An 18,674-nucleotide genomic window follows, 5' to 3' on the forward strand; every position below is an offset into this window, starting at 1 on the left:
TAATTGATTAATGAGATACATGTATGATTAAAGATTTGTAAAATTGGGGTAAAAACCAGAAGAAAAAAAAATCAAGTACATGTATACAGTAAATTAATTCTGTACTTTTCTCTCCATCAGGCTGTCCGGTTGATTCAAGCATGTGTGGACGTACTCAGCAGTAATGGTTGGTTGAGCCCAGCTCTGGCTGCTATGGAATTGGCTCAAATGGTCACACAAGCAATGTGGGCCAAGGATTCGTACTTGAAACAACTTCCTCACTTCTCAGCTGACATTATTAAGAAATGTCAAGAAGGTGTAAGTTGAGATTCATTAGCTATTTGTGCAATTTATATATTAAAATGTAAGATTTTTGTTTGTATTAAAGGTACATTTTTTTTACTTTTAAAATAGTACATTTTATTACTTGTAAAACACAGTATATTTATTCCTTGTGAAAAGTGCATTTTATTTTTAACTTTGGCACTGCTTTATATGTGAGAAGTATATTTAAATGGTTGAAATAATGTTTGGAATATAAATGAGGATTCAGTCAACTTGTAGATTGGTTCAGAACTTACCATCCTAGCTTAAAGTAGTGAAAGATATGCAGTGAAAGATATATGTTTGTATATTTAACAGAGTATTGAGACGATATTTGACATCATGGAGATGGAGGACGAGGACAGAAACAAGCTTCTACAGTTCACAGAGGCACAGATGGCCGACGTCGCCAAGTTCTGTAACAGATATCCAAACATAGAGATGACATATGAGGTGGCTGAGAAAGATAGTATTTCAAGGTATGTAGTTTTTGTCTGAAATTCTAGCCGTTTTCCAGCTGTTAGAGCGATATTTACTTCCAATCCTTTGTTCCTTACATCTGTTTTGGTTCAGATAGTATTACAAGGTAAATAGTTTTTGTCCATGATCCATGATTGTATGATCCATGTTATTTGAACTGACCCATGCAACCAGTGCAGATCAAGATAAGCTTACACATTCATGCTGTTTAATCATGATCTCTACCCTGTTTGCTATTTAGTCAGTACTTGTATTGAAATTTTATCTAGAAATGATGAGGTTTTTTTTTAACAGGTCAATTTAAGATATTTAGTCTGGTAAGAGTTAAGTAATGACCCTTGTTCTTGATAATGCCAAAGGTTGTCTTTTGATGGATCTTACACACTTTCATGTTATTTGTTTGTGATTAATTTGCTTTTTCCGGAGGGTTTCACAATATCTTTTTCCAGAAATTTATGTATATTTAACCCTTATTACTAAAATTAACTTAAAATCTTAAAGTTTGTTGTGTTTTTTAGCTACCTTGTCCAAAGTGACAGGGTGGGCTTTTGTTGATTCGCCCTTTGTCCGGGTCCTCCGGGTCGTCGTACCGTTCCTCGTTTTCCGGGTCGTCCGTCCGGTAAACTTTTACTTTTAAATGGAAATTCTCACATTAAAAACCACTTGGAGCCAAATTTTTCTCCAAACTTAAGGAATGTTCCTTTGGTGGTCACCTTTTAATTTGTCAAAGAATTTTTAATTCATGCGAAATCGGTTTTGCATGGCAAGAAAGAAACTAATTTTAAAAAACTTCTTTTTTAAAAAACCTAAAAAGAGCTAGAGCTTAGATATTTGGCATGAAACATCTTCTAGTGAGTGTCTACCAAGTTTGTTCAAATAAAAGCCCTGGGGTCAAAATTGGCCCCGCCCCGGGGGTCATTGATTTTCCCTATATGCATATAGTAAAAACTTAAAAAATCTCTTTTAAAGAACCCAAAGAGCTAGAGCTAAGATATTTAGCATGAAACATGTTCTAATGGGTGTCTACCAAGTTTGTTCAAATAAAAGCCCTGGGGTGAAAATTGGCCCCGCCCCGGGGTCATTGATTTTCCCTATATGCATATTAGTAAAAACTTAAAAAATCTTCTTTTAAAGAACTCAAAGAGCTAGAGCTTAATATATTTGGCATGAAACATCTTCTAGTGAGTGTCTACCAAGTTTGTTCAAATAAAAGCCCTGGGGTCAAAATTGGCCCCGCCCCGGGGGTCATTGATTTTCCCTATATGCATATAGTAAAAAACTTAAAAAATCTTCTTTTAAAGAACCCAAAGAGCTAGAGCTAAGATATTTAGCATGAAACATGTTCTAATGGGTGTCTACCAAGTTTGTTCAAATAAAAGCCCTAGGGTGAAAAATTGGCCCCGCCCCGGGGGTCATTGATTTTCCCTATATGCATATAGTAAAAACTTAAAAATCTTCTTTTAAAGAACTCAAAGAGCTAGAGCTTAGATATTTGGCATGAAACATCTTTCTAGTGTGTGTCTACCAAGTTTGTTCAAATAAAAGCCCTTGGGTCAAAATTGGCCCCGCCCCTGGGGTCATTGATTTTCCCTATATGCATATAGTAAAAACTTAAAAATCTTCTTTTAAAGAACCCAAAGAGCTAGAACTAAGATATTTAGCATGAAAACATGTTTCTAATGGGTGTCTACCAAGTTTGTTCAAATAAAAGCCCTGGGGTGAAAATTGGCCCCGCCCCGGGGGGTCATTGATTTTCCCTATATGCATATAGTAAAAACTTAAAAAATCTTCTTTTTAAAAAACTCAAAGAGCTATGGCCAAGATATTGAGCATTAAAAATGTTCTAATAGGTGTCTACCAAGTTTGTTCAAATACAAGCCCAGGGGTCAAAATTGGCCCCGCCCCGGGGGTCATTGATTTTTTATATGTGTTTAGCAAAAACTTTAAATCTTCTTTGAAAAAACCCAAATAGCTAGAGTTGAAATAAAATAAAAGCCCTGGGGTCAAAACTTGCCCGGCCCCAGGGGTGTCATTGTTTTTAACTATATGTGTATAGTAAAAACTTTAAAAAAATCTTCTTTTAAAAAGCCCAATGAGCTAGAGCTTAAATGTTTAGCATGAAACATCTTCTTATGGGTGTCTACCAAGTTTGTGCAAATAAAAGCCCTTGGGTTAAATTGGCTCTGCAATGGCATTGGGGGGGGGGGGCCTCATTTAAAGGGGGGGGACTCAGGGCCATTTTGGCCCCCTTGTTCTGTTTTCAGTGGGTTTCCCCAGGGGAATTTAAAGGGACAGGTAGTTAGAGAAAAATGGGGTTTCAGGACCTTTGGGGTTTTGCTCCGTTTTTTCCCCCCCGGTTTTTTAAAAAATGTACACATGGTCATTTTTCTCTTCCCCCTGCTGATTTGGAAATTTATGTTTGGGTTATACGGGTTCTTTAAAGAGAAAATTAAAAGGATTACTGGGTTTAATTTAAAACCCCGGAAAACCGGGATAGGTGGCCTTACAGCCGAAAAATCACCAACAATATATGAGCCACGTCACGACAAAACCAACATAGTGCGTTTGCGACCAGCATGGATCCAGACCAGCCTGTGCATCCGCGCAGTCTGATCAGGATCCATGCTGTTCGCCTAAAAACCCTATTATAAGTAGAGAAACTGAAAGCGAACAGCATGGATCCTGATCAGACTGCGCAGGCTGGTCTGGATCTATGCTGGTCGCAAACGCACTATGTTGGTTTTGTCATGATGCGGCTCAATTATTATTCTGTTGAAATTAGCATAATAAACAGACAAACAAACAAACTTTTTAACATCCAAGCTTAAGTCTTAAAATAGGTTTGTTGGATTTGAAAATTTCAAGTATTGAAAGGTATGTTTATTATTGGTGATCAAATTTGCTAATTTCTTATTGGCAAATCTAAATTGTATGTTATAACCTTATAAAGTGCATTGAACACTTTCATGTAAAGGAGATGTCACAATAGTTAATATAGGGAATGGTTCTACCAATATGTGCTTGATGACTTGATTTTCTGTCTTTAAAAACAAAAATTGTAAATGGTTGATACATGTTCTGCCTAATAAAGCCCATTTGTTAGAATAAACATTTTAGAGAGAAACTGCTTCCTGGAAAGTATCTTTATAGTATCAAACTATTGCTGGTTATTCAGAAAACATTGAAGGGATTATATTGCTTTTTGCATTGCATTTAGCTCAACTAAGGTGAATTCATTCATGGCTCTTGATTTTAAGCTTACTCCACCTGGTATTGTTGGTGGGACTTACCTGAATTATTTTGAAAATCTTGATCATAGATTGTGTCCACACCATGTACCCTGCGACCTTGCGTTGACTTATTACAAAGGATTTTAGGGATTTGGAGATTCACAATTTATAGTACCTGTATATTCAAACTCTTAAAGTCTCAAGTTAAAATTTTTAGTATTTTTGATTTTCTTTTTCAGAAACGTGAGGAAGGCTGGTGGGTAGTGATTGGTGACACGAAGAACAATTCCCTCCTGTCCATCAAGCGTTTGACATTGCAGCAAAAAGCCAAGGTCAAATTAGACTATGTGGCCCCAGCACCAGGAAAATACAATTACACATTGTTCTTCATGAGCGATGCCTACATGGGATGTGATCAGGAATACAAGTTTAGTATTGATGTCAGAGAAGGGGAGAGTAGCAGTGAAAGTGACAGTGATTAAATTCATTCACCATACAGTGACTAAATTCTTTATACAGTGACTTAATTATTCATACAGGAATTCAATTCATCATACAGTGACTAAATTCATCATGCAGTGACTAAATTCTTGATATAGTGACTTAATTCACTATACAGTGACTAAATTTACCATACAGTGACTAATTCATCATTCAGTTACTTAATTCACCATACAGTGACTAAATTCATCATACAGTGACTAAATTCACCAAACAGTGACTAAATTCTTCATACAGTGATTAAAACATTTGTACAGTTATTAAATTCATTGTAAAATGAAGTTTATTCATTATACAGGGACTAAATCCATTTTACAGTGACTAAATTCATTTTACAGTGACTAAATTCTTCATACAGTGACTGAATTCAATGTGCAGTGACTTTATTCTTTATACAGTGATTAAAACCATGTTACGGTTATCAAATTCATTGTAAAATTAGTTAAATAATAGTTAAATCATTGTTCAGTGACTAAATTCATGGTAAAGTTGAGTACATGTAAATCAAATGATGTAGTAAGTAAATTTATGATACAGTAATAAAACTCATCGTACTGTTAATAAATTCATTGTAAATGATGTAAAACAAGTTTGGGGGTCTTTTTAAAAGCGATCTGATGGGTTTGATATTGAGGGAAATGTAATGATTTTAGTTCATGATTGTATCGTTCAGAGAAAAAATTTGTTAGTATAAAGTGATTGAGATATGATCTATTTGTCATTGAGCAGGACTTTTATTATATGAAAAAATAAGTAAGCTCAGATTTTTAAATCATTGTATTTTTGAAAAAAACTCACTAAACTTTTTAAACTTTAAAATTTTTAAAGTCTTTTATTCACCTTATTAAGAAAAAAAGATTTTTTTGATACTGTAAAAATTTATAAAAAAATTTCCCCTTTTAATTTATTTCCTATTCTCAGGGGTCTTTTTTCAAAAATATTTTTTGTATGTTTTCTTTTCTTTTTTATTTTTAAAAAATCTAAAATTATTGCCTTCTCTTCTAATGTGCGATTTAAGAAAATGTTCAAGAATGAAAGAATAGGGTCATGGCAGAGTGGTTAAGTTTGTTGACTTCAAACCATTTTATCCTCACTGCTGTGGGTTCGAATACCAACAGGGACTTTGGATTCTTTCATTTGAGGAAATTTATCCAGCTGGGTTACAGAACGTTGGTGATTCTACTTGGGTGCCTGTTCCTGCTTGAAATAATGCACAGAAAGGCACCAGAGATCCTCTGCCACAAGTAAAGCTGGGACCTTTACCATGTTGGTGCGACGTAAAACCCAACAAAAATGAAGAACAAATGATATATTAAATTTTGTATTATACTAAAATTTCATTGAAAATATCATATCTGAATTTTGCTTATTGGTTTAAATTAAGATTGTTCATGTTTATATTTGCTTATCATGTTTTTCAAATTTAAATGATTATGTGGTGAAGTTAAAGACATTTGTTACTTTGTGATTAAAAAAATGAAAAAGAAGGTTTTTACTGGTGATTCTCTTGAAGATAATTATTTTCATTACGTACATTGTATGACTTGTTTTCTTATGTTGGCATAAAATTTTCATGATAAAACAGGTCATATCATTTTCCTGTATGTAAATATTTAATAAAAGAATGAGAAAAGAAAAAATATGTATTTGTTGTATTTGAATTGAGTGTAATATGCTGAACACACAACTACAAACTCGATTTTTAACTACAATATAATTGTTTCTATTGTATTGGAAAATGAAAAAAGAATAGCAATAACAAAGATGTCTGAAGTCAATGCCAAATATTTATGTTGTTTATTTCTTTTGAATATGATTAACTACATCAAAATCTAACAAAAACCTTGCTCTGTCAAATACAACACAGTTATTTTCAGTATTTTTTTTTTTGGTTACAACATTGTTCACAAATTACCATCTGTCATAAGGTTGTCCGGAATCATATTCACAAATCACAGTAAGGAGTTGCACACTGTGACAATCCATATAGTGGATAAATTTACACTAAACTTTTAAAGGAAACTCTTTCTAGTGAATTTTAATAATAAATTTTCTATTGACAGCCCCTTTTAGTGCTCGTTTTTTAGTCCAGTTTTTCTCATCTTCAGTTTATTTAAAAGTTTTTTACATGGTTTGAAATGGGGAAAGTTCATATCTAAATTTTCACATGTTTTTTTTGGCGCAAGTTTTGTTTTTCCAGTAGGGAAAATCAAACCCTACATAAAATAATATTTTGCCCTTAAAAAAGGGTCGAACTTTGCCCCTTTCTAATGTATTTAAAATAAAAGTCAGCCTTTTTAGAAGGGTTTCTTTTGGCCGACCCTTTAATTCAAATAGGAAAAATTAACTGAAATAATAAATAAAAAGTAATTTTGTGCGTTTTTTTTGATATTTATTTTCCCCCTAATTAAATTTTTGGCTTTTTCTGCTTTCGGGGGTTACCCAAACGGTTTAATCCTTACACGGTTTCCCACTTGATAAACTTAAATAATCAGAACTTCGTACAGGCAGCTGTATAGAATGCTTTCTTAAACGCTCTTTAACATCAGCCATTGTTGACTTCTCCTCTTTGATGTGTTTTTGTTCACCTCTCTTTACGTTTTCATCAGCTAATTCTAGTTCAATATCAACCTCCCCAGTTACATCGTCGTCCTCCACGTCTACGACTTTGACATCTTCGGTGTCTTCGTGAGCATGGTTATTATCGGATGTCTCCACGTCAGGATCTTTGTCAGTATTTGTTGTTTTAATAACAGGTATTGGCTGGGACGAAGAAGTTGGCCTAGAACGGACTTTGCGTGGTCGACGTGCTCTTTCTTTCGTGATGGCTTCGCGACGAGCTTCTAGTTCGTCATTCTTCTTCTGAACGTGTTTAGCAATACTGTCTGATATACCTAGAGTATAAATTTTGAAAAAGTAATAAGAAACTAACTATAAACTAACTCCCGACGTCACTATTATTTCTTCACCCATACATACACGCATGTGTCATTGTAACTGTTTTAATCAAATACATGTAAATTTTTAGTCCATATCATTCGTATACAATCTTTTTCAATTGAATGTTATGTATAACTTTGTATGGACAAATATGTGATATACTTAACATTTATATTATTTTGAACTACTTTTTCGTTACTTAGATATACAATCTTTAATTACTATTTATCAGATGATTCATTTTAATAAAATAAAAAAGATGTATAAATTTACGCTTGAAAGATGCATAGTCGGACATTTTCTCTGCCATAAGTTTCATAAGGCGTGTACGTATTCGCCACAAAGGTGTGTCTTCCATTCGTATCGCCCCTTCGCTTTGCTCCGCCTCTTTCATTCGTACAATCGCGTCACGATGCTGTTGTTGCGCAACCAAAAGCTCACTGAAAAAATACATACATATTCATATCTTGATTTTTTTTAATTTGTTCTTAAATTATTCAAATACATTTAACATTTAATAAATGACAAAAGATAAAGAATACAAAATAAAGCTTAAAACTTTATTCTAACATGCCAAAATGTCAGATAAATATGTAAAAAGAACACAAGCACGACTTTAGCATCCTATCGGCATTTGATTCTACCCATGCGACCAGTGCGCACCAAGACCATCTGTCACATCAGTTGGTACTTATTTTGAAAATTTCCCCTAAAATTAGGAATGATCGTGTCCAGACTGAAGTCCAGACAAGTCCATTTTAGATATTTAGCGTGAGAAGAGTTAAGCGATTTATTGTTTTTCCATATGAACATGATAACGTTTCCGGCTCATTAAAATACGTTTTAAATATATGCATTATAGACACCTACCTGAAATCAATCACTCCATCACCATTAATATCGAGTTTCTTTATCAAAATATCTATACAGTCATCGCTAAACGGAACGTTGGCAAGCTATAAGACAAAACATGAATTCTAATAGTCATATACAAATTGCTTAGCTGGTACATTTGTTAGTCAACACTCTATGGCAGCAGTCACCAACTCCTTTTTTGTTGTTGTTGTTGTTGTTTTTACAAATGTTACATGAAAATAAAGGATGAACTTAAAGTGTATTTATTATATTTTATAAGTCCAATATCTGTTGCCTGATTTCGCTTACCCAACGGACCATGAAATATTTCCCGACTCCAAAATTCACGCATATTTTAAAATCAGAAGAAAACCAGAATTCAGCATTGCTTACATTAGGGAAAGTATACCTACAACTCTTATGTTAATTTATGACTTCATGAAGTTATGTTAAGCAAAGTGTGTTGTATTATAAAAAAAAATTTGAAAATTTCTTTTAGCCAGACCTCAGTGATTTTCTTATGTCATAAAGAATTTTATCAACATAGGGAAACATTGGTTAGAAATCCTGTAGACAAATAATAATATCGGTAGCCAAATTATGAAATTTTAAGCAAATGACTAAACTGGCTTATCCATGCCAGGGTGAGCTCTAAAAGCTGGTTATCTCACCTTTAGACCTGATCTTATTTCATCTCGGTCGAGCGTCCGACTCCCATCTTTATCCAGTGACGAGAATAGGTCGACTAGACGAAATCCCATCAATTTACCAAACTCGATCAATACAAGTGCTGGGTGCTCCTCTATGAGTGACTTTTCCAGTTCCGGACCCTTTGACTTTAATTGACCTATCACCCGACCATGAATGACCTTCAACTCTCGCCCCTGTAGATGAACCTCGTTGATAAGAGCTAGAGCATTTTGGTCAACTTGCTGTATCTAAAAACAAAGATTTCTTATTCTTACATGACATCGGTACAATAAAAAGACGTGACATGTTGTCTGATCAATTGTGTGAGATAATGGTGTAAGTAAAAGTACATGTACATAAAGTTTTTTGTAATGTTATATATGTATACTGAAGAAGCATACATGTACTTATTTTTCATTTAAAAAAATAAGCGCATCTCTCAGCGTATATATGGGCATATGGCACTTTAATTTGTGTTTGGAACCGATGTAGGCTTACATTGTGTGTTTGAATCTTACCCCTACATCCAGAAGTTTAATTCCAGATATCGGATTATCAACAAGAAACTGCAACACATCATTTACCCCATCACTTGTCAACGGGTTAAACTTCAACTGGAAAAAGAAAAATGTTGTTTTTTTCTCTACAACAAATTATTCAATACCAAAACAAACGCATGTATTGCAAACTTTTGGTAATTAAAGAAGTTCCATTTTTTATACAAAATAGTTTTTAATGCATAAAACGATTAATGTTTTCACTTGCGACATAATATTAATTACTTGATATCTATTTGTATACTTTTCAACACCCATTTCTTGTTTACAAATGACATTTCTTGTTTACACATTGGTTGACTTGTTTTGGGCCTTCAATCTGATTTGAGGGAAGCGGATCACTATCCTCAGAAGGGCGAGTTTCAACATATTTTGGATAATTTTCCTCGTTACTTTTCATGTCAAATATCAAGTAAATACCAGTAATATATCAACACTTTTTTCTTTTTTTTAATACTACTAGTATACCTTCTTTAACTTACAATAAGGGTATGAACAGTTGAGTTCTTTGCTAGACCGTACGTAAGTTGTTCGATACATTCTCTATTGATCCTATTATTGGTAAGGTCAAGGACTTCTAAGGTGGTGTTGTACAACAAGCTTTTCTGTAGCGCTATACACCCCTCCAGGTAAAACCCGTTCCATCCCAATGTCAGCTTTTTCAGCGAGGTATTATCCTGAAATATAATATAATTAATATTAGATATCAAATAATTGACAAAACCTAATCCAAAAACTTACTTGTCCTACAATCAGTATCATGAAATTATTGCTTTAGTTTAATTTTGTGTGATTAAAGGCGTTTTTGCTCCACTCGTTTTTCCTTAAAAAAAAACATTGGGGAATTGTTTTTTTTCCCTCAAAACCTTTTCCTTTTTCCATTTGTATTTTACTATCTTTTTACCCTTAAAGTGCATGTCTCCAGGTAAGCAAAAATTTTTAAAAAACAAACTTTAGAAAAAAATTTTTTGGGGAACTGATTCAAAATAATAAATTTTCATGTTTGTTAAAAGACGTTTTTTATTTTTAAACCCTATTTTATGGTGACAAGTAAGGGCTTTTTTGATATTTTTTATATTTCTTTGAAAAACATGATTTTTAAAGGGTTTGCAATAAAAAATTACTTTCTCCCTTTTTCCTTTTCAAATATTTTAAACCTTTTCTAAATTTTTTTTTCTTCTAAGTTTTTTTTTTTGGTGTCCAAAAAGTTATATTGCTAAAAACCCGAACCATCTTTTTCACTGTTGTTTTTGGCAAAAAGTACAATATAATAGTATTTTTTTGGGAAAGTAAACATAATTTTTTTTACATTTTTCACTTTGGGGCAATTATTTTAAATTTTTTTTTTTTTTAGGTACAAGCTATAACATGCTCTTTTTCCCCTTATTTAAAAATAACATTTTTAAATAAACCTTTTCAAAAAGTAAAAAATTTTTTTTTTTTTGAGGCAATTGCCTTTTAAAACATTTTCAATTTGGTGAAACTGAAGGGATCTGTTTTACTTAAAATTTGTCATTCTCCCTTTTAATAAAATACAACTATTTGGCTTCCATTTCCCCCCCCCCCCTAGTCCCTGACGCTCGATGGTTCCAAATTTAGATCTAGTTCCTAGGGTGATTGTAACCAAAGGGTTCTCCCGCAGTAACCCCCTCTTCCCGGAGGAAGTTATAGCTGAGGTTTAAGTAACGTAAATTTCTCGTTTCCTGTGATAACAGATTTACAATTTAATGGATTTCTTCTTTGTTCGCTATTTCTACTCTTAATTGTAAATGGGACCGAGTGGTTAAGTGGCAGAATTTCTCACCGCTCTAAATCAAATCACGTCGTCTTCCGTGTTAGGAAGGTTATCAACAAGCCTTTGGGAGACCTATGGTTCTACTCAGATACCGAACAATGCACGAATGGGTCACATGATGCCTTCCTCAACAATCAACAAATATAGCCGGAAAACCGTCATATGTCTTATAGTATCAGTGTTACAAACAAAATGACAATACAGCAATACTTTGATAGTTTGGTAAGAAAGGTATTAATGAATATTTGAAACGAAATATCAATGTTTAAGAATTTAAGTAAAAGCAAAGATTATCTACTAAGACAACGGACTAGCGCACGTCACGATTTATTTATGCTATACAGGTGTTTAAGAACATGAATATTAAAGTCTGTAGTTCGTCACACGATTTGACTCAAATATTATGAACTGTAAATTTGCATAAAATAAGCAAAACTTTTGACAGATTAATCAAGAGAAAATCGGCAAATACCTCAAGGAGTTGTTTGAATAAAACAGCATCTTTGTCTTTGAAACCGTTGTCTGTAAAATAGAATAAACAGTGCTGGCAAATCTCAAAGGACATGTTACATGAAAAGATAGCAAACGCTGCACACAGAAAGAGGAAAGCTAACCTTACTCTAAAAACAGCGAAATAATTGGTACATTGTAATAAAGTACCGTCCGTTAACTCTAGGACCGGACTGTCACGTTAGATTCAAAGAATACTGGTTTGTTTAAGAAATATAAGTTCAATGTCAAATCTTAAAAGATATTGAAATATATCTTTTTCCCCCGAAGAACGCAGAGCGAATATAATATAATAAACCGATGTTAAAATACAATGAATTGTATTTTTCTTGGTTATAGAAGGGGATCTCCATCACCTAGTAAATAGTGAAATAATAATTGCAACTAAAAAAAGCTATGAGCAGCTAACTTACTTGAGAGATCTAGTTTCTGTACAATGTCATTTTCCATCAGTATGTTGACGATATACTTCACTCCTCGAGAACCAATATTGTTGTCCGAGAGAGACTGTTGTTAGAAAAAAAACACCTTATAAATGGTTAGTCCACATCGAAAAAGAAGTACGGATCGGAAGCTCTTTTTGTGCTTAAAAAAACCATATCACCAGCTTTGCCGCATATACCGCATATATTAATAGGGTGTTAACTAAAGGATTAATCTACTGGAACCACAAGTGATAGCCAATTTACTTCAATGTACTGCTAGGCCGGCCTGCAGAGTTGACCAAACGTTAATATAGCGTGGATTGAATACCGCTTTAGCCGGTGCACTTTTCATCAACTCTGATAAACAGACCTTTTTAAAAAAAAAAAAAATTATGCACTTTCCATTATTTGTTTTTATTTTCATTGCTCTGGAGTGATTTTTCCCTTTCCGCAAGCTTTAATCAGATTCTAGATTAAAACTGTAGCACCCGAGATAGACCGAAATCATGTTTCCTGTTTCGGCACCTTATGACTTAATTTGGGTAAGGGCGCGGTAAAACAAAATATAACAAAAATACAAACAAACAAAGAAACAGAAACAAATATATTTTGTTTTAAATCCTCAATAACATTGAGATTCAACACCTACCAGTTCTTTTATTTGTTTGTTCTCTTTCAGCATCATGGCCATGAACTTGGCACCTCTGTGACCGATGGCATTATCGTTCATGTTTACAACACGAACTGACCTTGTTTGCTGCAAGATACAAATAAAGTATAAAATTATCAAATAATATATGCTGCTAGAACAGACGTATCAAATGTCCGCGACAAAGCACACAGTCATGTTTTTACTGTGTAAGTCATAAAAATACGCGTGAATTTAAACAAGACAAAACCTAGAAAGATATTAATATTCTATTAATTAAATGTCATTCAATTATGTGTGGTTTCAAATAAAACAAATGCTTACAACTGCCTATATCTTCCTTAAAGTAAACATTAATGGCTAATCAAACGTAATTTTATATAAAGAGTATAACTTTTGCGCTTTATTAGTCAAGACGCATAATATTTTCTATGACACCGTTATTTGTCGCAACGACGCTTAATGTCGCACTTGCCGCCAAGTGTCGCAATATTACCACTGAATGTCGTAACCTCCACTAAATGTCTCAAAATATTTTGCCGGTAAATTTCGCAATGCCGGTAAATTTCGCAATGATGAATTTAAATGTCGCACCATTTTTCATTATCGTTAAATGTCACAACACTCCCGTTTAATGCTGCAATATCTAAATTCATGTTAAACAGCAGGTATTATGTCAAGGATTTGCTGTGATGTACAAAATGATTGGTTGATACTGAAATCATCTTTGTCGGTATTATAAATGGACGGCCACAAGTCATGCCAAAGACCCCCTTGGTTATAAAATACATAAGAATACATTATTGATTTAGCAAGACGTCGTGGATTTGAGCTACAAATTCAGCATAACACACCGAGAAGTTTATTCTAGAAAGATTGAATTAAAAATTCCATCTCAGATCAGATCAGTTTTTTATAACTTGTGTTGTTCTTTCACCTACGAGCATGTTGTGGCACCGTTACATGTCGTATCCGTCGCTAAATGTCGCAAAATCTTCTGCCGTTAAATGTCGCAATGATTGCGTTAAATGTCGCACGATTTTCTCTTGCCGTTAAATGTCGCAACACTATCGTTTAATGTCGCAAGATGAACAGGTTGTATATTCATCATAAAATTAAGTTAGCTAGTGGTAACGTTGAGTAAATGTCTGTACACATTCGGTTACTTTTGGACATAACGGACTGTCCCGAACCATCTGCCGACTCAAGATAGAAAATGCTTTTTCATGTGGTATGATATACAATGGTTACTTTTCAAAAAAAAAATTGATAAAAACAATGGGGATGTATCATTTAGATATTGTTACTAAATATTTCTTAAACTAAAATGTTATTCTAGTTATATCATTTATATGATGAGTTACTAATATTTTGTTCTAGAACATGTTATTGTCAACATCCACATGGCTTATGACCACACATGATACTTAATACTATATTTATGGTATTAAAATCCTTCAAATTAGGTATTTTATTTTATATCTAGTATTTAGAAGCTCCTCCCAATTAACATTTTATATCCGTATTTTGGTTTCTCCTAATTAGGCTTTTAAAACTTCTTATTATGAGTTACAATGTTTTATTAAGTTCATTTCTCCTAGTTATGAGTAGTTACATTTTGTATTAAGTTTCTTTATCATCTCTCCTATTTAGGAGAATCAAAGTTCTAACCAGATGTATTTTTAAATACAACAGGTTAACCCTTTACTTCATATAGACGTGTTTTAACGGCCTTTCGACCCCCCCCCCTTTTTTTTGAGACCTCAAACAGTGAAAAAGTACCCTATTTAGGCCCCAAACACTGTTTTTCGTTTGGGAAATGTTGCTAAAAAGTGATCACTTTTACCGCCCCTATCAAAAAGGTACATCAGGGCGTTGCTACATCGTATAAGGGGGATGTGCCCCCTTCTGTTTGGGGGGGGGGGGGTTGAAGGGGGACGGAAGTCCTCCTCATCGCCAAGAAAATTTTTAACTTGTGAGAGGCTAAAAATGACCCCATGTCAATCATAAGGTAATGTGTAACCAACGCTGAAAAGCCTTTGACTCTATCTCAATCCATTGAAAAGTTGCAGCCCTTTGAAATCAATTTTGATGGAAAAAAATCAACGCAAAATAGTGATTTTTGGCAATTTTGATATGTCCCCTCGTTGCCATGGTAACATGAAATTTAAGACTGAGCATTTTATTACAAAGGCAATGGTCTAGTCAACATTTGTGCCAAGTTTGGTTAGTATTGAATCATTTTTCATAGTTTCATAGCAGTTTGAACTTGTAACAGGAGGCTTTTTAATGAAAACGGCCAATTTTTCAGTTATCAAGTGAACTCCTGGCAAGTTATCATAAGAACTACATCCTCCGCGTAACAGTTCCTCCCCCGTGTAAATTTGTACAGACAATTTACTTAGTACTCAATATTTATTGTAATTTAATACCACTAGCTAACTCAATTTTATCATGGATATAGAAATCTTGCGCCATTAAACGCTAGTGACATTTAAGTTACGGCAAGGGAAATATTGCGACATTTTAACGTTATCATTTCGACATTTAACGGCCGATGTTTTGCGACATTTAGCCGCGGTAGCGACATTTAGCGGCATTGGTGCGTTATTTGACTGCGACTGCGACATTTAGCACCCTTGCGACATATAGCGGCATTTGACGTCAAGTGCTTCATGTAGCGGCGTTGCGACATGTAACGGCGCCACAAACACAAAGCAAAAAAAGATCAAACAATATTGGTATATGTCCTGTTCTTACCGATAAAGCGATTGCGCAGGCCTCTGCACCTTTAGGACCAATGTTCTGATGTGCAATGTCAACTACAACAGCGGGAAGTGCCTTTAAAAAGATCTTTGACGGCGTTATTAGAAAATCTGCACAACGTTTTAAGTACAGCTTTTGCGCCCGAGTACCCTTTTCTGATATTTCCGACACCACGTCTGACTCGACTGAAACAAAAAAGTGAAATAAAACAGTTATATGGGCAGATGTATTACAGTAAGTTTGTGCATGGTGGCATTTAAATGTTCATTTATATAACCTAAATTCAAATGATTTCCTAGTATATAATTTATGTTACAAATATAAATAACAATATGTTCACCCTAAACATTTAAACGGGTTTGGTTGAAAACGAAAGTACTGAAAGCATATTTTGTTTCCATTTGAATTTTGAATAATGGTGAATGATGAAATACTGTTTCATGTAAGAATAAAAACAATCAAGATAAAAAGATATCTGCTTCATATGATGACTTCATTTTACTGCAAAATTTTATTTGTATTCATTGAAGTCAATTGTATAGTACACTTTTCTTGATGTTACCAAACATATTAGCCTTTATCCCTAGTAAAGAAGCCAGACCAGCCTGCACATCCGCGCTTCCTGTCCAGGATTTATACTTTTGGCACTGTAACTTCATATTCTTATTTTGATATCCCCAAAAGTGATTAAAAAAAATGAAAAGAAGTACCCAAAATGGAAGCTGGAAAATTCCATTTAAGGAATTCAACGTGTTAAGGGTTAAGGTTTTGATAATTTAGTGTTGTTATTATCCTGTTTTAATCCAGCCGTGTTTATTTTTTTAGGAGGAAACTGTAGCATATATTGTATAACAACACAAACAGGAAATGACGTCATCTTACTTCCGGAGAATGGTCTATTGATATTGTAGGATTTTGTCAGTGTGACAATGCTTCCCGCGGCAGCCGACAGCGTTGGCTTCGATTGTATCATTCTGTACAAGTCAACCAAATCTGAAATCAAAAAGCTAAACTATATAACGTTTTAAATATATATCTTTAAAAGATTATAATAAAAATTAAAGATTATGTCAAAAATTATCAAGTGCATCTTGCTCTTATCTTTATGTATTAAAACAACGACAACAACAACCACCACCACAATACCAATAACAAAAAAAAAACACATATATGTCTGTTTTGAATATGAGGTTTGGAATGCATCAATGAATATGGTTTTTCTTTTAGAAACAATACCAGCAAAATAAGATTAAATAACAACAGCAATAACATCATCATCAACATCGTTGTCGTCGTCATCATCACCATCATCAATATCATCATCATTATCATCATCCTCCTCCTCCTCCTCCTCATCATCATCATCACCAACAACAACAACAACAACAACAACTTACCATCTTCCTCATCATCGAAGTCATTCCAATCTTGACTGCAGTCTGACGACGATGACGACGTGACGTCATCATGCACGGTTTTCAACTCTTCCATGGAGTGACGTTCACGATGAACCTTTGTCGTACTTATTCGATGTATTTTTGCACCAATACGAAACTTTGACGTCATACAGAACGCGTTCTCTTGTGTCTTACGGTTGATGAGATTCCAGATGTCAAACTTTAAATATAAAACATAATTCTAAAGTATTCTTATTAAGTTTTGATATCAAAATACAAATCTAAAAATCTGAAAAATGTATCATAAGACTCAATATAGAATCTAGTCTTTCAAAACAAGAAAGAGTAAGTCTATTTGCCGTAAATTTGAATCTTTTAATCCTCGGAAACTCAAGGGAGATAACAAGTGTCACATGTTAGAAGTAGTTTCTGGCCATTGAAACACATACATGTATAATGTTGAATATTTTAATCATTAAATTAAAAAAAAGAAGATATAATTATTTTTTTAACAATATGAACATTCAGCAAATCAATATGAAAAGTTATCAATTTGTGTTGTAAACCTTATTTGGTTTTGTAAAGTCAAACGCGTGAAACAGAATTATCCCAGATCTTTAATACTTTAAAGTGAATAAAAACGTTATTTTTAAGCCAATGAATAAAATACATTAATTTTACAACTGTACATGCCCCATGTGTACGTAATTATTTACATATTATAGTCTTTTTTGGATGGAAAACATATAGCAAGAAGTACCGCTTCGTAGCTATACCAATAACATAGCTTTACCCTTTTGTTTCCAGTTGACAGACAGGGACATAAAAACGTTACCGCATTTCAACTTTCTTACGATCGATGTAACCGGAAACCAGTAATAACCACTTAAACTTTGTTGCAATTTTTTATGTCAGTCTGAGATTCATATAAAAACAATTTGTTTATATTATCAAAAAAAAAAAGAAAAAAAAAAGCAAACTGATTCTTCTTTATACAATATGTAAAGCTCAATTTTACGGGACAGTTGATTTTTAATGCCTAGTATTTAAGACAATAATATTAATTTTAGTCGCGATACCTGTATTTTAAGTCAAACAGTGTCACCAATGAAACACTGTGCTTATTTAATATTTTTTTTTTCATGCTTTCTATTAAGTATAAGATTCTTACTTATATTTCTTTTTAAACACATGTATTTATTGTATAAAGAAATTGCATGAAACTATAAATTACAGACAATCTGACAGGGCATAGTTATCTATTTCAAAATTGAAGACAAAATCAATCAAAATGTAACAAAATATATGATTTTACCTCAACATGACCGTCCGTACATCTTTTCCCTGTCAAATATGCAGACGACGACGAAGACGCTGACATTATATTTCGCGACATATTAAAACTTTATATTCACAAAAACAACATATATAATTATGTAAATGTAAGAAAATCACAGCTATAATTGATAAGCTTTTAAAAACTAAAAAAATGCTTGCTCGTCAACGCGTTAAAATTAAATTATTTAAACTCTTAAAATAATCAACACTTACAAATGTTTACAAAAACGTGCAATAT

General features: G+C 33.4%; 2 protein-coding genes across 2 annotated transcripts in view; one reads left to right on the top strand and one right to left on the bottom strand.

Moving 5' to 3' along the window:
• Positions 1 to 5,127, top strand: part of LOC132752240 (U5 small nuclear ribonucleoprotein 200 kDa helicase-like) — a 42,366-nt gene extending 37,239 nt beyond the window's left edge. The window contains 3 exon segments of the mRNA XM_060742556.1: positions 121 to 297; positions 622 to 795; positions 4,103 to 5,127. Coding sequence (XP_060598539.1) covers positions 121 to 297; positions 622 to 795; positions 4,103 to 4,495 — 744 coding nt within the window. The 3' untranslated portion in view covers positions 4,496 to 5,127.
• A 1,838-nt stretch (positions 5,128 to 6,965) lies between these two features.
• On the bottom strand, positions 6,966 to 18,641 carry LOC132752241 (leucine-rich repeat-containing protein 74A-like). Its single transcript, XM_060742557.1, has 14 exons — positions 18,414 to 18,641; positions 17,099 to 17,318; positions 16,584 to 16,694; positions 15,696 to 15,886; positions 12,936 to 13,043; positions 12,275 to 12,368; positions 11,824 to 11,873; positions 11,203 to 11,259; positions 10,039 to 10,233; positions 9,518 to 9,613; positions 8,981 to 9,247; positions 8,325 to 8,410; positions 7,728 to 7,894; positions 6,966 to 7,408 (listed from the first exon to the last, which is right to left on the bottom strand). Exons 1-14 carry the CDS (start codon positions 18,492 to 18,494, stop codon positions 6,966 to 6,968), a joined length of 2,166 nt encoding a protein of 721 aa, XP_060598540.1. The 5' UTR covers positions 18,495 to 18,641.
• Between the last annotated feature and the right edge of the window lie 33 nt (positions 18,642 to 18,674).

Source organism: Ruditapes philippinarum, unplaced genomic scaffold (assembly GCF_026571515.1).
Source record: "Ruditapes philippinarum isolate M1 unplaced genomic scaffold, ASM2657151v2 ctg629_1_1_1_1, whole genome shotgun sequence".
NCBI classification, from domain to species: Eukaryota; Metazoa; Mollusca; class Bivalvia; order Venerida; family Veneridae; genus Ruditapes; species Ruditapes philippinarum.

Bases quoted from the DNA above. Each gene is read 5' to 3' on its own strand.
- LOC132752241 (XM_060742557.1), bottom strand. From the start codon at position 18,494: ATGTCGCGAAATATAATGTCAGCGTCTTCGTCGTCGTCTGCATATTTG. The intron at 9,248-9,517 runs GTAAGATTCAAA...CTTTGTTTTTAG, and splicing joins TTAAACTTCTGGATGTAGGG to ATACAGCAAGTTGACCAAAA. The intron at 7,409-7,727 runs GTAAATTTATAC...TTTATACTCTAG, and splicing joins CGACTATGCATCTTTCAAGC to GTATATCAGACAGTATTGCT.